Source organism: Schistocerca serialis, chromosome 2 (genome assembly GCF_023864345.2).
Source record: "Schistocerca serialis cubense isolate TAMUIC-IGC-003099 chromosome 2, iqSchSeri2.2, whole genome shotgun sequence".
NCBI lineage: Eukaryota > Metazoa > Arthropoda > Insecta > Orthoptera > Acrididae > Schistocerca > Schistocerca serialis.
In genome coordinates, this window is record NC_064639.1 from 756,358,188 (window position 1) to 756,375,685 (window position 17,498).

The window sequence follows — 17,498 nt, forward strand, 5'->3', positions numbered from 1 at the left end:
GGTTAGATGATTACTAGGTCAAAGAAAAACATAGAAATGGATAATATTTAGGAAGTTGGGGAAACTTCAGGGCCACCCGTGGCAATGACGGTAACAAAGGAAATGGCAAACTGGACTGAGGTAGCAAATTTAATTATAGCACTAAGCCTTAAATTACATAACCAGAGAAAAGAACAGAAAGCAGATTCAGCTTCTTTAAGACAAGAACTAAATGCTAAATTAGATAACTGGAGACAAGGATAGAAAGCAGGTTAAGCTTCTTTAAGAAAAGAATTATATGCTAGATTAGATGACCAAAGTGCTAAGTTGGATTACTAGAAGGATAATACAGCCACCCTGAAGCACAGGGTGAAGCTCGAAATTCTAAGTTTGATGTATTAAATGATGAAGTGGAAAATTTACAATCAGATTTAAAGAATGAATTAAGTAATTCTTTAACTTCCAAATGAATCACATGTTTACAGATTCTAGTCAAAAGCAGGATGATCAATTTCAGAAGTTGACCCAGAAATTAGAATTTGATATTGAAGACAAGTGTAACGATAAAGAACCTGATCTTAATGAAAAATTAGAATCTTGTGAAAATGTATGTAATGTTAAATATAATGCCGACAGGAAATTAATATCTTGAAAGAGAGCACAGATCGAACTAAGGAAGTAATGTCGATTATTCAATCAAAAATTCCAGGTGTTAGCACGCGGTCGGTTATTCAATCGCAAATGCCAGAGGTTAATACACAAGTTGTTAGTACACACATTGTCAGGCTGCTTGTAAATAATGAAGGACGGAATGTCAGGGAAAAAACAGTCAACTGTGACATTATATAAGTAGTCTGGCGGAACCTTTTGAACTAATTATAGATCGAGAAGTTACCGAGAGTATAATATCCAAAAACGTTGCGACTGTTGCTTTTTCCAAATCTAATGATACTGACACGGTTAAGGATGAAGAATTCAAACTTGTCTGTTAGGTAATAGAATAACTTTACCTAACATTGTATTACATAGTGAAGTGGTGATTGTTTTGTTGTGGGGAGACTTTCACACAAAATTTAACGAGAAGTACTGGTCTCCGCTTTTTCAAGTGAAGTTAATATCACATCCATGGTATCCAGGCGGGGTCATGTATTCCCCAGAGATGTTAACATTCTGTGTTAAAGGGCGGAGTGACAACCATCAGTTCCTGGGTTGTTTTTGGTGTTACTTCCACACTAGTTTTCCTACAGCAAATTCCCTTCAAATCTTCACAACTATTCTGTAATCTATTCATAACCTCTTATACTATAATATCATGTTAATATTTAAGTAACCAAATATGACTAGAAGATAGTGACTAATTTGTGAGATGTAAAATAAATAGGAGGGTTTTGTATCACTTTTGGAAAGCATGGGCAGTGTAGGTACAAACATAACTACCACCACACACACACACACACACACACACACACACACACACCTTTCAGACAACCCTCGCAAACAAGTGTAAATGATTCATCACCATTTACCGTTCCATACGAGTTGCTAAGATCTTTCTTCAGAGACTTCAAAGGTGAAGGTGAGAATGTCTGTTCTGTAGGAGACATTTAACATTGTACCTCCTCCGGCTTCTCACTCAAGTACCAGCGAAGTAGGGATCCTGGGGAAGGGGGGTGGGAAGCGTTTCCTGTCTTTGGGGCTATCTTCTTTCACTTCTTCGATCTTAGCAACCATTTCTTTTTTTTCCTTTCTTACCTCTCATCTGAATACCGACCTATGTTTCCCTCTTTCCATATGCATACACTTCTATCGCTGAATTCCTTCTCATTCTCCGTGGTTTCCTATAAACCTTCAACTTATTTCGAATAAGTAGGCCGAAGAATCAGCCTGCATGAACACACATCGACATACACACAAAATTACACTTAGACACAAACATAAAAATTATGGGTTAGAAACCTAAAGTGATGTCAGAACCGCCAAGAGATGTACGGGAATAAAGACCTATTTACATCTGTGTAGATGCACATATTGTGTGGCTGATATATGATGGTTCTGCATCGCCCCCTTTTTTTCCTTTTGTCACTTCTTATATATTTATTCATAGGTATAAGAACAGAGACAGTTCTATATCGCACAAGAAAGTGTGAGAAATGAAGAGCTAATGAGCATAAGTCAGGGAGGAACTAATGGTGATGATACAAGTCTAGAATAAGGAAAGGTCTGATATAGTGAATTCTATATAAATATGAGGTCTACTGAAAGGGTAGAAGTTGAAAAGTAGTGGAGGACTCTAGGGGATCAAATAAGGTACCAAGAAGTAAGACAGAAGTGTGAAGTGGAATTGACTTTTGCCAGGTAATATTTAGCGGCAGTATACATAAAGATGTATACTAGGGCAGTGAACTATGAAGCCTACTCAGGAAGGAGAAGGAGGGTGCACCCAGCATTTATTGGATGAAAAGGGCAGATAGGCAGACCCAAGAGAGGCTGACCTATACTGTGCGGGCAGAGGCACCAAGAAGGTGATTGACCTGTACCATAGTAGATTAGGAAGTTTAAAGGGGCGTACCTACCAAAACGGAAGGAGGAAGAGCATTCATAGTATCAACCTGTATGTAAGGTATAGGTACTGTGCCTAGAAGGAAAAGGGCAGTATCGTGACAACAATCACACATTTTGTAGAGATTATTCTGGTAAATTTAAATTCTATATTCCAGTAGCTTTGTCAAGTTTTATATTTATAAGTGTCGGAAAGAACTACGAGAAATGGTAATTAATGAAGTTAATATGTACTAAAGAAAAAACAGTACAGAGAAGAAGAGTAAAGAACGACATAATTAAGGGTCTATGACACCTGGAGTCTGTGACTGGAGGTTACGAATATTGTCCGCACAATCCTTATATATAAGTGTATGAAAGTCCTAACTTCAATATTGAGTGCAATGCTCAGATAGTTACAATAAAAAAAAAGGGAAAATCTAGGTGTTAAGTACATAAGGACTAAAAGAGATATATTGTATATTGATTGACATATAAATTAGTGTTGTAATAGATATTAATGTACATGATGAATATGTGTAAAATATTGCATGTTCGAGCTAAGGGGAGGGATATGTAGTGCTTCGAGAATTTCGAGGTAAATAACTTGGCTCTCCACCATCTCGAGCACCCGATATTTTAATGACAAAGGTGAGAGAGCCTTTTTACTGCACCACATGTCTGTGTGTGCAGGAAAGACAGCTGTCACGAGGAGCCAGGAGCAGGGTCAGATGAGCGGCCCCAACAAGTGGTTACAAGCAGCGCCCTACAAGTTATATCAAAAAGTCAACGAGTATTTGGATAATGTTCCATGGCGTGTGGTGTCATGAGGATTGTTACAGACAGATGAAGCATGTGTTACATAGAGACTTTTACTTCATGTCTTGGCTTTGCATGAGGCAGAACATATGTACCTGTATGAATGTTTCTGACATTTATCTTGGAACCAGTTGGCTTGCTGAAGTTTGTACAGAATAGTTGTTACTTTGGAATGAGAGTCAAAAAGCTGCACGCACGATGTTTAAGTCAACTGGAAGAGATGTGTGAGTCGTGCAACCCAACACCGCACTGTCTCTTGTCATCCAAGAAAGCATTAGAATTCAACAATGCGAGAGAAGGAAAGTTGCTACTCACCATATTACGGAGATGCTGGGTGGCAATAGGCACAATAAAAAGATTAACACCATCATAGCTTTCGGCCATTAAGGCCTTTGTCAGCAGTACACACACACACACACACACACACACACACACACACACACACACACACACACACACACACAAGCACAAGCACAAGCACAACTTGTACACACGTCTGCAGTCTCAGAGAGCTGAAACTACACTGCGAGTAGCAACACCAGCGCATGATGGGAGTGGCGACTGGGTGGGGGTAAGGAGGAGGCTGGAGCAGGTAGAGGGAGGGATAGTATGGTGTGAGTGGCGGACAGTCAAGTGTTGCAGTTTAGACGGAGGGCAGGAGAGAAGATGGGGAGGGGGGAGGGGGTAAATAGCGGAAAGGAGAGAAATAAAAGAAATTAAAAGACTGGGTATGGCAGTGAAATGACAGCTGTGTAGTGCTGGAATGGGAACAGGGAGGGGGCTGGATGGGTGAGGACAGTGACTAACGAAGGTTGAGGCCAGGAGGGTTACGAGAACGTAGGATGTATTGCAGGTAAAGTTCCCACCTGCGCAATTCAGAAAAACTGGTGTTGGTTGGAAGCATCCATATGGCACAGGCTGTGAAGCAGTCATTGAGATGAGGGGTATCATGCTTGGCAGCGTGTTCAGCTACAGGGTGGTCCTCTTGTTTTTTGGTCACAGTTTGTCAGTGGCCATTCATGCTTACAGACAGCTTGTTGGATGTCATGCCTACATAGAATGCAGCACAGGGGTTGCAGCTTAGCTTGTAAATCACATGACTGGTTTCCCAGGTAGCCCAGCCTTTGATGGGATAGTTGATGTTAGTGACTGGACTGGAGTAGGTGGTGGTAGGAGAATGTATGGGACAGGTCTTGCATCTACGTCTATAGCAGGGGTATGAGCCATGAGGTAAGGGATTGGGAGCAGGGGTTGAGTAAGGATGGACGAGTATATTGCGTAGGTTCGGTGGACGGCGGAATACCACGGTAGGAGGGGTGGGAGGGATAGTGGGTAGCACATTTCTCATTTCAGGGCACGACGAGAGGTCGTGGAGAATGTAATTCAGTTGCTCCAGTCCCGGATGGTACTGAGTTACGAGGGGAATGCTCCTCTGTGGCCGGACTGTGTGACTTTAGGAGATGGTGGGAGACTGGAAAGATAAGGCACGGGAGATTTGTTTTTGTACAAGGATGGGAGGATAATTACGGTCAGTGAAGGCTTCAGTGAAACCTCAGTATATTTAGAGAGGGACTGCTCGTCACTGCAGATGCGACGACCATAGGTGGCTAGGCTGTAAGGAAGGGACTTCTTGGTATGAAACGGGTGGCAGCTGTTGAAATGGAGGTATTGCTGGTGGTTAGAAGGTTTGATATGGACGGAGGTACTGATGCATCCATCTCTGAGGTGGAGATCAACATCTAGGAAGGTGGCTTGTTGGGTTGAGTAGGACCAGGTGAAACAAATGGGGAAGAAGTTGTTGAGGTTCTGGAGGAATGTGAATAAGGTGTCCTCACCTCCAATCCAGATAGCAAAGACGTCATCAATGAATATGTACCAGGTGAGGGGTTTAGGATTCTGGGTTTTTAGGAAAGATTCCTCTAGATGGCCCATGAATAGGTTACCATAGGATGGCGCCATGCGGTGCCCATAGCCATACTGCGGATTTGTTTGTAGGTAATGTATTCAAAGGAGAAGTAATTGTGGGTGAGAATATAGTTGGTCATGGAGACTAGGAAGGAGGTTGTTGGCTTGGAATCCATAGGGCATCTGGAAAGGTAGTGTTCGATAGCAGTAAGGCCATGGGCATTAGGAATGTTAGTGTACAGGGAGGTGGCATCAATAGTGACAAGCAGGGCACCGTGTGGTAAAGGGAAAGGAACTGTGGAGAGTTGGTTGAGGAAATGGTTGGCATCTTTTATGTAGGAGGATAGGTTCCTGGTAATAGGTTGAAGGTGTTGGTCTAAGAGCAGAGATTCTCTCAGTGGGGGCACAGTAACTGGCCACAATGGAACATTAGAATTTATAGAAGAGCTTTTGATGAAAGTGCTGTGTCTGATATGATTATTTCTTAATTATTTAATACTTCTTTTCTACTAGCCAACTAACAAATAAACAGTGAAATGAAGGCACACACTGACAACAAAACAAACCTCTACTTGCTCTACCCCAAACTGTTTAAAGACACAATTTATTTTAATCATCTTTCCAGAATGAATCTTTAACTCTGCTGCTGAGGAAGTGGTGTCATGAAATTTCCTGCAAGATTAAAGCTGTGATCCAGACAGAGAATTAAACCCAGAACCTCACCTTTTGCGGCAGTACTCCTACTGACTGAGCAATCAAGGCGTGATTCATGATCTGCCCTTACAGGCTCATTTCTGCCAGTACCTCTCATCTAGTTTCCAAAATTTTCAGAAGTTCTCCTGCATATCTTACAAGACTAGCATATCTGGAAGAATGGATAATATGGAGAAATGGCTTAGCCACAGCCTAGGGGATTGTTTCTGGAATTAACATTTCCCTCTGCAGTAGAGTATGCACTGTTATGAAAATTCCTGGTGGATTAACTGTGAGCTGAACTGGGGCTTGAAACCAGAACCTTGCCTTTTGTGGCAATGCTCTTCCCAAATGAGTTATTCAGGCACTCTCAACACATCTTCATGGCCTTACTTCCATACTTTGTCCTAAATATGCAAAAGATGCTTTTTACCCACATTATGTTCATGTACTCATCCATTGTTAACTCTATGTTCTCATCCCTTCCCTCCACAACCTTCAAATCACCATCTAATAAGAATTTAATAGTCCATTTTCTAAATACTTACATACCTCTGCTTTTTCTGAGAATCTCCCAAAGTACTGCGTGTAATACCATGGTTCTTCTGCACTTTTTTTGCTTAAGTAGCCAAATGATCGCTCTCTTAATCGTTTCAATCTGTCATTCTCCTGACGTGCAAATTTCACTGTAACTTGTTCTGCTTCTTCTTCTTCATCTTCATTTTCTCCTAGTACAACAACCATAGAAAAATCAACAGAGTAATGAGGAGTCCTTGTACAAGCAGCTATACAATTTTTATTGTGTATATTACATACCATCTCCTTTTTCCTTCGATTCGTCTTTTGCTCGTTTATCAGACTTATCAAGGTAGCCAAATGAAGGTCTCAGGTGTACAATTCCTTGAAGTGGAGTTGCATGCAACTCCTTGTCATTCACAACTGCAATTGCATACTGAGAGCATCCTACTACAGCTCTTGTTGACTGCAATACTTGCTTGTCCATCATTGTACTGTTTGGAACAAGAAAAAAATAAAATGTGCTTAAGGAATGCAATCTCTTCAGAAAATTTTGCAAGAACTTAAACTAATGAAGTTCAGGAATAGTATCTTAATGACAGCCCCAATTTATAACAATACAGTCTTCTCTACAGACCTCTCACCTATTGGTACGATCAATTTATAACAATACAGTCTTCTCTACAGACCTCTCACCTGTTGGTAAGCTACATTTCCTCACAAAAATATTCCCACTGATTAAATAAAATAAATGTCTTTAATTATTTTATTTCTTCAACTTCTATCAATTTTCCATACATGCTTGAAAAAGTAACACTTCTTGTGATTGAACAGTACTTCTAATAACTTATTTTATAGATAGTACCACAATCGTCGAACGAAAATAAAAACCGTGTTAGGAAAATTAAAACCGTGTTAAGTATCACAACGATTTATTTCCATTTTATTGCTAAAATATCGGCCATAAGCCTATGCCAGTAAGGTAAAAACAGGGTTATGTGATATTAAATCTGAAAATGGTTTGAACGTTGGCCACAAGAACGTGCCTGGCTCTAAGTGGCACCTGCTATGTATTAAAATCGGTCTATGTGCCACGCAGCATGTGACTGGTTTTGCTGTTGGTTGGATGTGCTTTTTTTTGTATGTGTTCAGTGGTTTAAGTGTAATGTGGAGCTTCACTAACAGATGCACTAAAAAAAATGTTGCAAAAGGGGAGAAATAGTGTTTCCTAATTTAAGAAGAAGTAGAGGTTGGAAGGGAAAAGTTATGAGGGAAGTAAGAAACAAACTGTTCCTCCAAAATAAACCCTGCCTAATGAGGTTGGCCTAGAGCACTAATGTTAATCTTACAGGCTATGCATATTCCAAGACAGTGAGAATAGGCCAAGAATTGTTTTAAGGCTTTAGTTTTTTAGTTGTTAACTGCACAAAGTAGCAACAGTTGACATGACAAACAAGAAACTACACACCAACTGAGCTGAAATTCACCACAGGAATGCAATGCAATTCAGATAAATGATGAAACAAGATCACGAAGAATCAGCAGCTCCTATAAGTGATACCTATACATTTTCAGTTGACTTGCATCAAGTGTTTTCTATACCAACATTAACCCACTGCCAATTACAACATTAACCCACTGCCAATTATAATACTTACACCAATTGTCTTGTTTGAATCAGAGTTTGCATTTGGCTGACAACAATAAGTTCCCCCCCCCCCCTCTTCATGAGGTTTACGAGTGGCCAGGGAGGCAATGAAATTGCCAGTTGCATAATCAATGACATTTTTAAAAAACAGGAAAAATAGTCGTCTGGAGCAAAAACTGTGGTGGCCAAAAAAGAATAAGATGCTGTTGTTTCTTTAGATATATTTCTAACAACTATACTGTGTTGTCCCAAGCCACTCCTACTTAAGCTGCAATCACGACTTTGGTCTTAAAGAAAAATGGAAAAGAGCTGGGAAATGTGACGTTGCCTTGAGTGTTATCATGACTTCTCCCTACTGCCTGCAGAAAAATACCATTCCTAACAAATTTTATGTATGCCTTAACATAACAACTTCAGAAATTTTGGGGTTGTTTTGGCCAAAGACACCAAAGAAAAGCCATGAACTGTGTACACACAAACAACTTCCAGTGATGTTGAATAGAGGTGAAAACATCAGTGTTTCAAAAAGATGTATTGAATGAACCTACAAAAAAAGAAAACCACCTTTGAGCATCCACTGCTGGGAATGGCATCAAGGTATCGAGGTTGAAGCCTGAGAAAAGGAAGGTCTGAAGTAAAAAAGGTTCTAAGAAAACCATTCTACACTGAACTAACACTGTAACCTTTGTTAGAACAATAATTTTTACATGTTAAAACTTTTAATAACCAATTAATATTTTATACAGCCTAAAGAAAAGTACTGTACTCTACATGTTTTTCCAAATTAATTATTTAAATAACAAAGTTTTCAAGAACACACTACTTTTTAGTTAAGGCCTACAATTTAAAAATTAAGTACTTTTTTTTTTGTTTTATGAATAAAATTTATAAAAGAACTATTTTCTCCTTCCTTTACCAAAATATTATCCAATCCACAACCTGATGTTTGCTTATTCTGCACATGTAAATTTTACCTCTTATTAAGTGATACTATATGGCTCTTAGCCCAGCCTTAAGGGCACAGGAGTCAGCGCATACATCTATTTATTAAATGTTCTACAAGGTGTACAACTTTGCTTCCGCCATTTTTTCCCCAACATTTGAGGCTTTTATTGAACAAATTGGTTACACATGTATCAGTCAAAGTATTTTCCATCATTGGCCACTACTTTCTCCTACCTTTCGGCAGTGTCGAATCCCGCATCGAAAAAATAATTCATCTTTTGAAGCAATCCACAAATCGATCCAATTTGTGACTTCTTCACGAGATCGGAAGTGTTGGTCAGTCAGGCCATGCGCCACTGACCTAAACAGGTGATAGTCAGAGGAAGCAATGTCTGGAGAATACGGTGGGTGGGGTAGGACTTTCCAGTTTAACATTTCCAAGTACATTTTGACCTCTTTTGCAACGTCGGGTCGAATGTTGTGCTGCGAAATCACTTTATCATGCCTCTCGCTGTACTGCGGCTGTTTGTCTTCTAATGCTCTGCTCAAACACATTAATTGCATTCGATAATGAGCACCTGTGATTGTTTCTCTTGGTTTTAGCACCTCATAGTACACAACGCCAAGCTAGTCCCATCAAAAGCAGAGCATTATCTTGGAGCCATGAATATTCAGTTTGGCCGTCGATGTGGAAGCATGGCTGGGATATACTCATGATTTTTTGCTTTTAAGGTTATCATAATGAACCCATTTTTTGTCTCTGGTCACAATGGGATGCAGAAACCTCTTCTGTTTTTGCCTCTGAAGCAACTGCTCACAAACACACAAACGCCATTCAATGTCTTTCGGTTTCAGCTAACACGGGACCCAAGTTCCTTCTTGCTGAATCATGCCCATAGCCTTGAGGCATTTTGAAATGGCTTGCTGTGTCACTTCCACTAACCATGCCAATTCTTCTCGAGTTTGATGTGTCTTCACTCAGCAATGTCACCAATTCTGCATCTTCGAAAACATTCTCTCTTCCACCATTACGCCGGTCTATGATGTTAAAATCACTGTTCCTGAAGCTTTGAAAACATTCACGAATGTTCTTTCACTAACAAGATCCTTACTGTACGTACTTGAGAGCATTCGATGAGACTTGGCCGCTGTTTTCTTCAAATTGAAACAAAACAGTAACACCTCCCGCAAATGATGAGAATTAGGCTCGTAAACTGATATTTTCAATCAAGAACAACTTTATGATGTAGACACAAATTGACTAATGTTCGAATGAGGTTATGTTGACTGAGATCCAAACTAACTGCCTGACATCTGCGATCCGTTTCTTTCGAATGCTACTCACTGTTGTCGCCACTTATCGGTAAATGGCGGAAGCAAAGTTGTACACCTTGTAAAAAAAGATGTAATTACACAAATAATAAGAAACTGTCATAAAGACAATGTTTTCTCTGTTTTTCTTAGAACTTACATTTTAGCTAATTTTTTATTTTTAGTTTGTGTGTGAGAAACTCTTGATTATCTTAAATTTCTAAGTTGCACATTTCAAATCTTCAGAAAGCCCAAATCTGTCAAATTGTGATGCATACTTCGTGGCTCTGCTGCTAAATGCCAGACTGCAGATCAGGTCTGAAGGGTTTGATTACCAGGTGCTCCTAGGATTTTTATCTGGTACTTATCACTTCTTTCATGTCTGAAAATGCTTGTCAGTGTGAAAAATACTGAGCTGCACTGCAGTTTCGAATCCACCTCAAACTGTTGGTTTCCCTTTAACTGGCTGGGCAAGTCAGCTCAAAGTCAGAAGAAGACCATGTCACACCACCTCCAATACGAACAAGTATACTAAATCACTATAGTGTACAAACTGACTTTTGGATTGACGACATCTTTACCTTTTACACTAGCATAACTTCAGCTGATCATAATCTATTCCTGTGATTGTATTTTATCAATCATAAGATACTGATTTATACTAAGGCTGCTGAAACTTTGCACTTGATGTATATGTTTCAGGTTGGCAGCATAACAGTTTAGCAAGTGAAGAATGACAAGTGTTATGCACCAGGTGTGTGGTACAAACCAATCCCAGCGCAGTGATAGCTTCTGGCTGTGACGTCAAAGCTTCCACGTAGCCAGCTCTGTTTTGTGTGTACATAAACAACATGTGTTGTGGTTGGTTTCTACCATCTGCTTGCATTATTCTGTGCTTTAGAAAATTCTGATACTTGAAAATGCCATAAAAAGAGATGATTTGTCTAGTAACAATCCTTTGCATTGAGGCATGTCGCTAAACAGTTAACAATGCAGAAATCCTGAGTTTTATGAGCAAGAGAAAAAATACGTAAGTATTACATTGTAATTCTTTCATACCTCATTTTTGTGTCTCATATCTACTGTTGGCAGTTCCATATGAATAATAAAAATAATAATAATAATCATCATCATCATCATCATCATGCCAGCTCTATTAAGAGCCATAATCAACTACCTTTCTCTTCTAAAAATAACACAATTGTAACCCAATTTCAGAGCTCATACAGACTTTATTTGGTACATGTTCCCACTGCTTTGAGTTACTCTAAAATATAATTACCAAAATTAAAGATCTGGTGCTAACTTCCACATCTTGTTCACATCTACAGGGGTTTTTCTTAACTTGGGACAACTAAATATTTCAAAAAATGCATATCATAAAAAATATATGTCCCAGATGAAAAGTTAATATTTTCAAGGGGGACATCTGTGCTAAAACTGCCCACCACTTAACCTGTCCACACCCCTCCCATGCGAGAGGGGGTCAACTTTTTATTTTCGAATGGGAACCCCTAATCTTTACTGCAGATGCGTATTCTACACAAAAAAAACAAACACCTAAGGTTTACAAAAAATATTTTATTTTCCATTCTTGGTAGATGGCAATGTAATCAACAAAATTAATTTTTTTTTTTTTTTTTTTTACGAACTATAGTGACTCACATCTGAAATCCGGGCATGCAGTTTTAAGGTGTGCCACAGAAGTCGGCACATGCTAGAACCATCAGAGGCCATCACACAATGATGCATGTGCAGCCTCTCCTCTGTGCACTCTACTGGCCGACCAACAGCTTACAGAGTCGGGCTTGGTCAGCCTTGCCCCCAATTACATGTTGATATTCTGACTAGGAATATCAGACTACTAGTGTATCCATTCCGTGGCAAGTGTCTTCTTGTACAAGTTATTTTCTAGATATAATAAACAGTTGTGTCCTTTAGACCGTGTGTTCAGGTGGTTACAGAGTACCCTGGTGATGAGTAGGATCATGTTTTCAGTGTTTTTCATTGTGTGGTTGCTTTATGCATTTGTTGTGACATGAAGTCTCTGCTTCAAACACTTGTGCAAAAACAGGACAATCTCATCATGGTCATGCAAAAGGCTTTGTGGTTTTGCTGTCTAAACCTACATCTCCGGCTCTCTTTCCTCCTCAGCTTCAGCCATCTGATGAGGCAGCAGGAGCTTGGGAAGCATATGAACACCATCTACGGCAACATTTCCATGCCTTCCATGTTATGGAGGTGGAGGTGTGTCATGCACTGTTTTTGTCCATGCTGCAGCAGCTGGTTGCATTGCAGGGACCTTCCTGCAACAACAGAACAATCTCATCATGGTCACGCAACAGGCTTTGTTGTGTTGCTCTCTAAACCGTCATATCTGGCTATCTTTCCTCCTCACCTCCAGCTGCCTGACAGTTTATGTTTGTTGCTGTCCTTGTATTATCAGCACTGCACACGCGTCATGGCAGATAGGGTTGAATTCTGCAAATGCAAGAAGCAGCCCCATCAGTCTCATCATATCTAGGCTGCGACCCTCCACGGCACTAGTTGCAAGTGCCATTTTGTCATTGCCAAGTAAAAAGAACCATACGTACATGTCATGGTTCATGACTATCATCATCCGCCCTGCCTCAATGCCCCCACTATGGAAGTCCAGCAATGCGCCCTCCAATTAGAGAACCCTCCCTCGAAGAGATTTTATCAATTGCCCAATTATATAAGAAACTGGAAGCCTGGTGCAATGTCTTGGCAGTATAGGGTGGCCGGCTGCATCCAGGGATGACGACGACAGAGCGGTCCAAGATGGCTGACCCAGTGGCTTCCACACAGTGCGTATACAGTGTCCCAGCTACAGCTTCGTGTTGCCAACCTGTGCATCTTGTTGCTCCCAGCATGACAGATCGTAGCATTCCCAGTGTTTAGCTATCTGTCATAAGTGTCAAGAAAAGGCAACATTGCCGTAGTCTTCCACTCAACTGCACAGAACGCAGCATCAGAGAACGCTGATATGACTATCCAGGAAGTGTCATCGTCAGGACCTGTTCCAGACCAGGATTCTAACAAGGTTGTCACTGAGGTTTTAGTTCTGTCACAACAACTGCACCTGTGCCTGCAACTAGTGCAGCAGTTTCATCAATTCTGAGCGGTAGGTCTACACTGCAATCTGCAGAAGTCCAAATTTTTCCAATCATGTCTTGAGTATCTGGGCCACACCATCTCACAGCAGTGGTAACCCATGAAGAATCTTGTCACTGACTGACCTGGCACATCCCTTGTTGTTGCCAAAACTACAGACTTTTCTGGTGAAACTGCGTTCCAGAGGTTGCCCCTCAGTCTGCAAGATCCGGGCAGTCGCAGAGGTTGGGCTTACTGGTAGTTGGGAGCTCCAACGTCAGGCGCGTAATGGGGCCCCTTAGGGAAATGGCAGCAAGAGAGGGGAAGAAAACCAATGTGCACTCCGTGTGCATACCGGGGGGAGTCATTCCAGATGTGGAAAGGATCCTTCCGGATGCCATGAAGGGTACAGGGTGCACCCATCTGCAGGTAGTCGCTCATGTCGGCACCAATGATGTGTGTCGCTATGGATCGGAGGAAATCCTCTCTGGCTTCCGGCGGCTATCTGATTTGGTGAAGACTGCCAGTCTCGCTAGCGGGATGAAAGCAGAGCTCACCATCTGCAGCATCGTCGACAGGACTGACTGCGGACCTTTGGTACAGAGCCGCGTGGAGGGTCTGAATCAGAGGCTGAGACGGTTCTGCGACCGTGTGGGCTGAAGATTCCTCGACTTGCGCCATAGGGTGGTGGGGTTTCGGGTTCCGCTGGATAGGTCAGGAGTCCACTACACGCAACAAGCGGCTACACGGGTAGCAGGGGTTGTGTGGCGTGGGCTGGGCGGTTTTTTAGGTTAGATGGCCTTGGGCAAGTACAGAAAGGGCAACAGCCTCAACGGGTGCGGGGCAAAGTCAGGACATGCGGGGACCAAGCAGCAATCGGTATTGTAATTGTCAACTGTCGAAGCTGCGTTGGTAAAGTACCAGAACTTCAAGCGCTGATAGAAAGCACCGAAGCTGAAATCGTTATAGGTACAGAAAGCTGGCTTAAGCCAGAGATAAATTCTGCCGAAATTTTTACAAAGGTACAGACGGTGTTTAGAAAGGATAGATTGCATGCAACCGGTGGTGGAGTGTTCGTCGCTGTTAATAGTAGTTTATCCTGTAGTGAAGTAGAAGTGGATAGTTCCTGTGAATTATTATGGGTGGAGGTTACACTAAACAACCGAACTAGGTTAATAATTGGCTCCTTTTACCGACCTCCCGACTCGGCAGCATTAGTGGCAGAACAACTGAGAGAAAATTTGGAATACATTTCACATAAATTTTCTCAGCATGTTATAGTCTTAGGTGGAGATTTCAATTTACCAAATATAGACTGGGACACTCAGATGTTTAGGACGGGTGGTAGGGACAGAGCATCGAGTGACATTATACTGAGTGCACTATCCGAAAATTACCTCGAGCAATTAAACAGAGAACCGACTCGTGGAGATAACATCTTGGACCTACTGATAACAAACAGACCCGAACTTTTTGACTCTGTACGTACAGAACAGGGAATCAGTGATCATAAGGCCGTTGCAGCATCCCTGAATATGGAAGTTAATAGGAATATAAAAAAAGGGAGGAAGGTTTATCTGTTTAGCAAGAGTAATAGAAGGCAGATTTCAGACTACCTAACAGATCAAAACGAAAATTTCTGTTCCGACACTGACAATGTTGAGTGTTTATGGAAAAAGTTCAAGGCAATCGTAAAATGCGTTTTAGACAGGTACGTGCCGAGTAAAACTGTGAGGGACGAGAAAAACCCACCGTGGTACAACAACAAAGTTAGGAAACTACTGCGAAAGCAAAGAGAGCTCCACTCCAAGTTTAAACGCAGCCAAAACCTCTCAGACAAACAGAAGCTAAAAGATGTCAAAGTTAGCGTAAGGAGGGCTATGCTTGAAGCGTTCAGTGAATTCGAAAGTAAAATTCTATGTACCGACTTGACAGAAAATCCTAGGAAGTTCTGGTCTTACGTTAAATCAGTAAGTGGCTCGAAACAGCATATCCAGACACTATGGGATGATGATGGCATTGAAACGGAGGATGACACGCGTAAAGCTGAAATACTAAACACCTTTTTCCAAAGCTGTTTCACAGAGGAAGACCGCACTGCAGTTCCTTCTCTAAATCCTCGCACAAACGAAAAAATGGCTGACATCGAAATAAGTGTCCAAGGAATAGAAAAGCAACTGGAATCACTCAATAGAGGAAAGTCCACTGGACCTGACGGGATACCAATTCGATTCTACACAGAGTACGCGAAAGAACTTGCCCCCCTTCTAACAGCCGTGTACCGCAAGTCTCTAGAGGAACGGAGGGTTCCAAATGATTGGAAAAGAGCACAGATAGTCCCAGTCTTCAAGAAGGGTCGTCGAGTAGATGCACAAAACTATAGACCTATATCTCTGACGTCGATCTGTTGTAGAATTTTAGAACATGTTTTTTGCTCGAGTATCATGTCGTTTTTGGAAACCCAGAATCTACTATGTAGGAATCAACATGGATTCCGGAAACAGCGATCATGTGAGACCCAACTCGCTTTATTTGTTCATGAGACCCAGAAAATATTAGATACAGGCTCCCAGGTAGATGCTATTTTTCTTGACTTCCGGAAGGCGTTCGATGCAGTTCCGCACTGTCGCCTGATAAACAAAGTAAGAGCCTACGGAATATCAGACCAGCTGTGTGGCTGGATTGAAGAGTTTTTAGCAAACAGAACACAGCATGTTGTTATCAATGGAGAGACGTCTACAGACGTTAAAGTAACCTCTGGCGTGCCACAGGGGAGTGTTATGGGACCATTGCTTTTCACAATATATATAAATGACCTAGTAGATAGTGTCGGAAGTTCCATGCGGCTTTTCGCGGATGATGCTGTAGTATACAGAGAAGTTGCAGCATTAGAAAATTGTACCGAAATGCAGGAAGATCTGCAGCGGATAGGCACTTGGTGCAGGGAGTGGCAACTGACCCTTAACATAGACAAATGTAATGTATTGCGAGTACATAGAAAGAAGGATCCTTTATTGTATGATTATATGATAGCGGAACAAACACTGGTAGCAGTTACTTCTGTAAAATATCTGGGAGTATGCGTGCGGAACGATTTGAAGTGGAATGATCATATAAAATTAATTGTTGGTAAGGCGGGTACCAGGTTGAGATTCATTGGGAGAGTGCTTAGAAAATGTAGTCCATCAACAAAGGAGGTGGCTTACAAAACACTCGTTCGACCTATACTTGAGTATTGCTCATCAGTGTGGGATCCGTATCAGATCGGTCTGACGGAGGAGATAGAGAAGATCCAAAGAAGAGCGGCGCGTTTCGTCACAGGGTTATTTGGTAACCGTGATAGCGTTACGGAGATGTTTAATAAACTCAAGTGGCAGACTCTGCAAGAGAGGCGCTCTGCATCGCGGTGTAGCTTGCTCGCCAGGTTTCGAGAGGGTGCGTTTCTGGATGAGGTATCGAATATATTGCTTCCCCCTACTTATACCTCCCGAGGAGATCACGAATGTAAAATTAGAGAGATTAGAGCGCGCACGTAGGCTTTCAGACAGTCGTTCTTCCCGCGAACCATACGCGACTGGAACAGGAAAGGGAGGTAATGACAGTGGCACGTAAAGTGCCCTCCGCCACACACCGTTGGGTGGCTTGCGGAGTATAAATGTAGATGTAGATGTAGATGTAGATTAGCACCGGTTCATTCCAGGGTATCCACCACTGCACAACCTCTCCACCTCCTTCTCCACAAGAGAGGTTCCTTTGTCTGATCTCGGTCATGCGGCCAGGCCTTCACCACACTAAAGAAATGCCTCAGATTGGCACCATATCTAGCTACTTTTGAGCCTGACAAACCACTGGTTTTGAATATAAATACCCCGCAGTACAGCATGGGGGCAGCTCTCGCCCATCAGAATGCAGACGACTCAATCTGCCAATGGGGTTTGCATACAAAATTCTCAGTGCAGCAGAGGTCCACTACTATCAGATCAAGGAGGAGGCTCTGCCCATTGCGTATGTGGTCACAAAATTTCACATT

The 17,498-nt window shown here is 41.7% G+C and overlaps 1 protein-coding gene across 2 annotated transcripts in view; it reads right to left on the minus strand.

Annotated features, from left to right (window-relative positions):
- The window catches only part of LOC126457954 (DNA-directed RNA polymerase III subunit RPC5), a 122,217-nt gene that overhangs the window by 58,222 nt on the left and 46,497 nt on the right, over window positions 1-17,498 (minus strand). For both annotated transcript variants that reach the window (XM_050094686.1, XM_050094687.1), the window contains exons 4-5: window positions 6,751-6,944; window positions 6,487-6,662 (exon numbers count right to left, since the gene is read on the minus strand). In XM_050094686.1, the coding sequence (XP_049950643.1) occupies window positions 6,487-6,662; window positions 6,751-6,944 (370 nt within the window). The remainder of the gene's footprint in view (window positions 1-6,486; window positions 6,663-6,750; window positions 6,945-17,498) is intronic.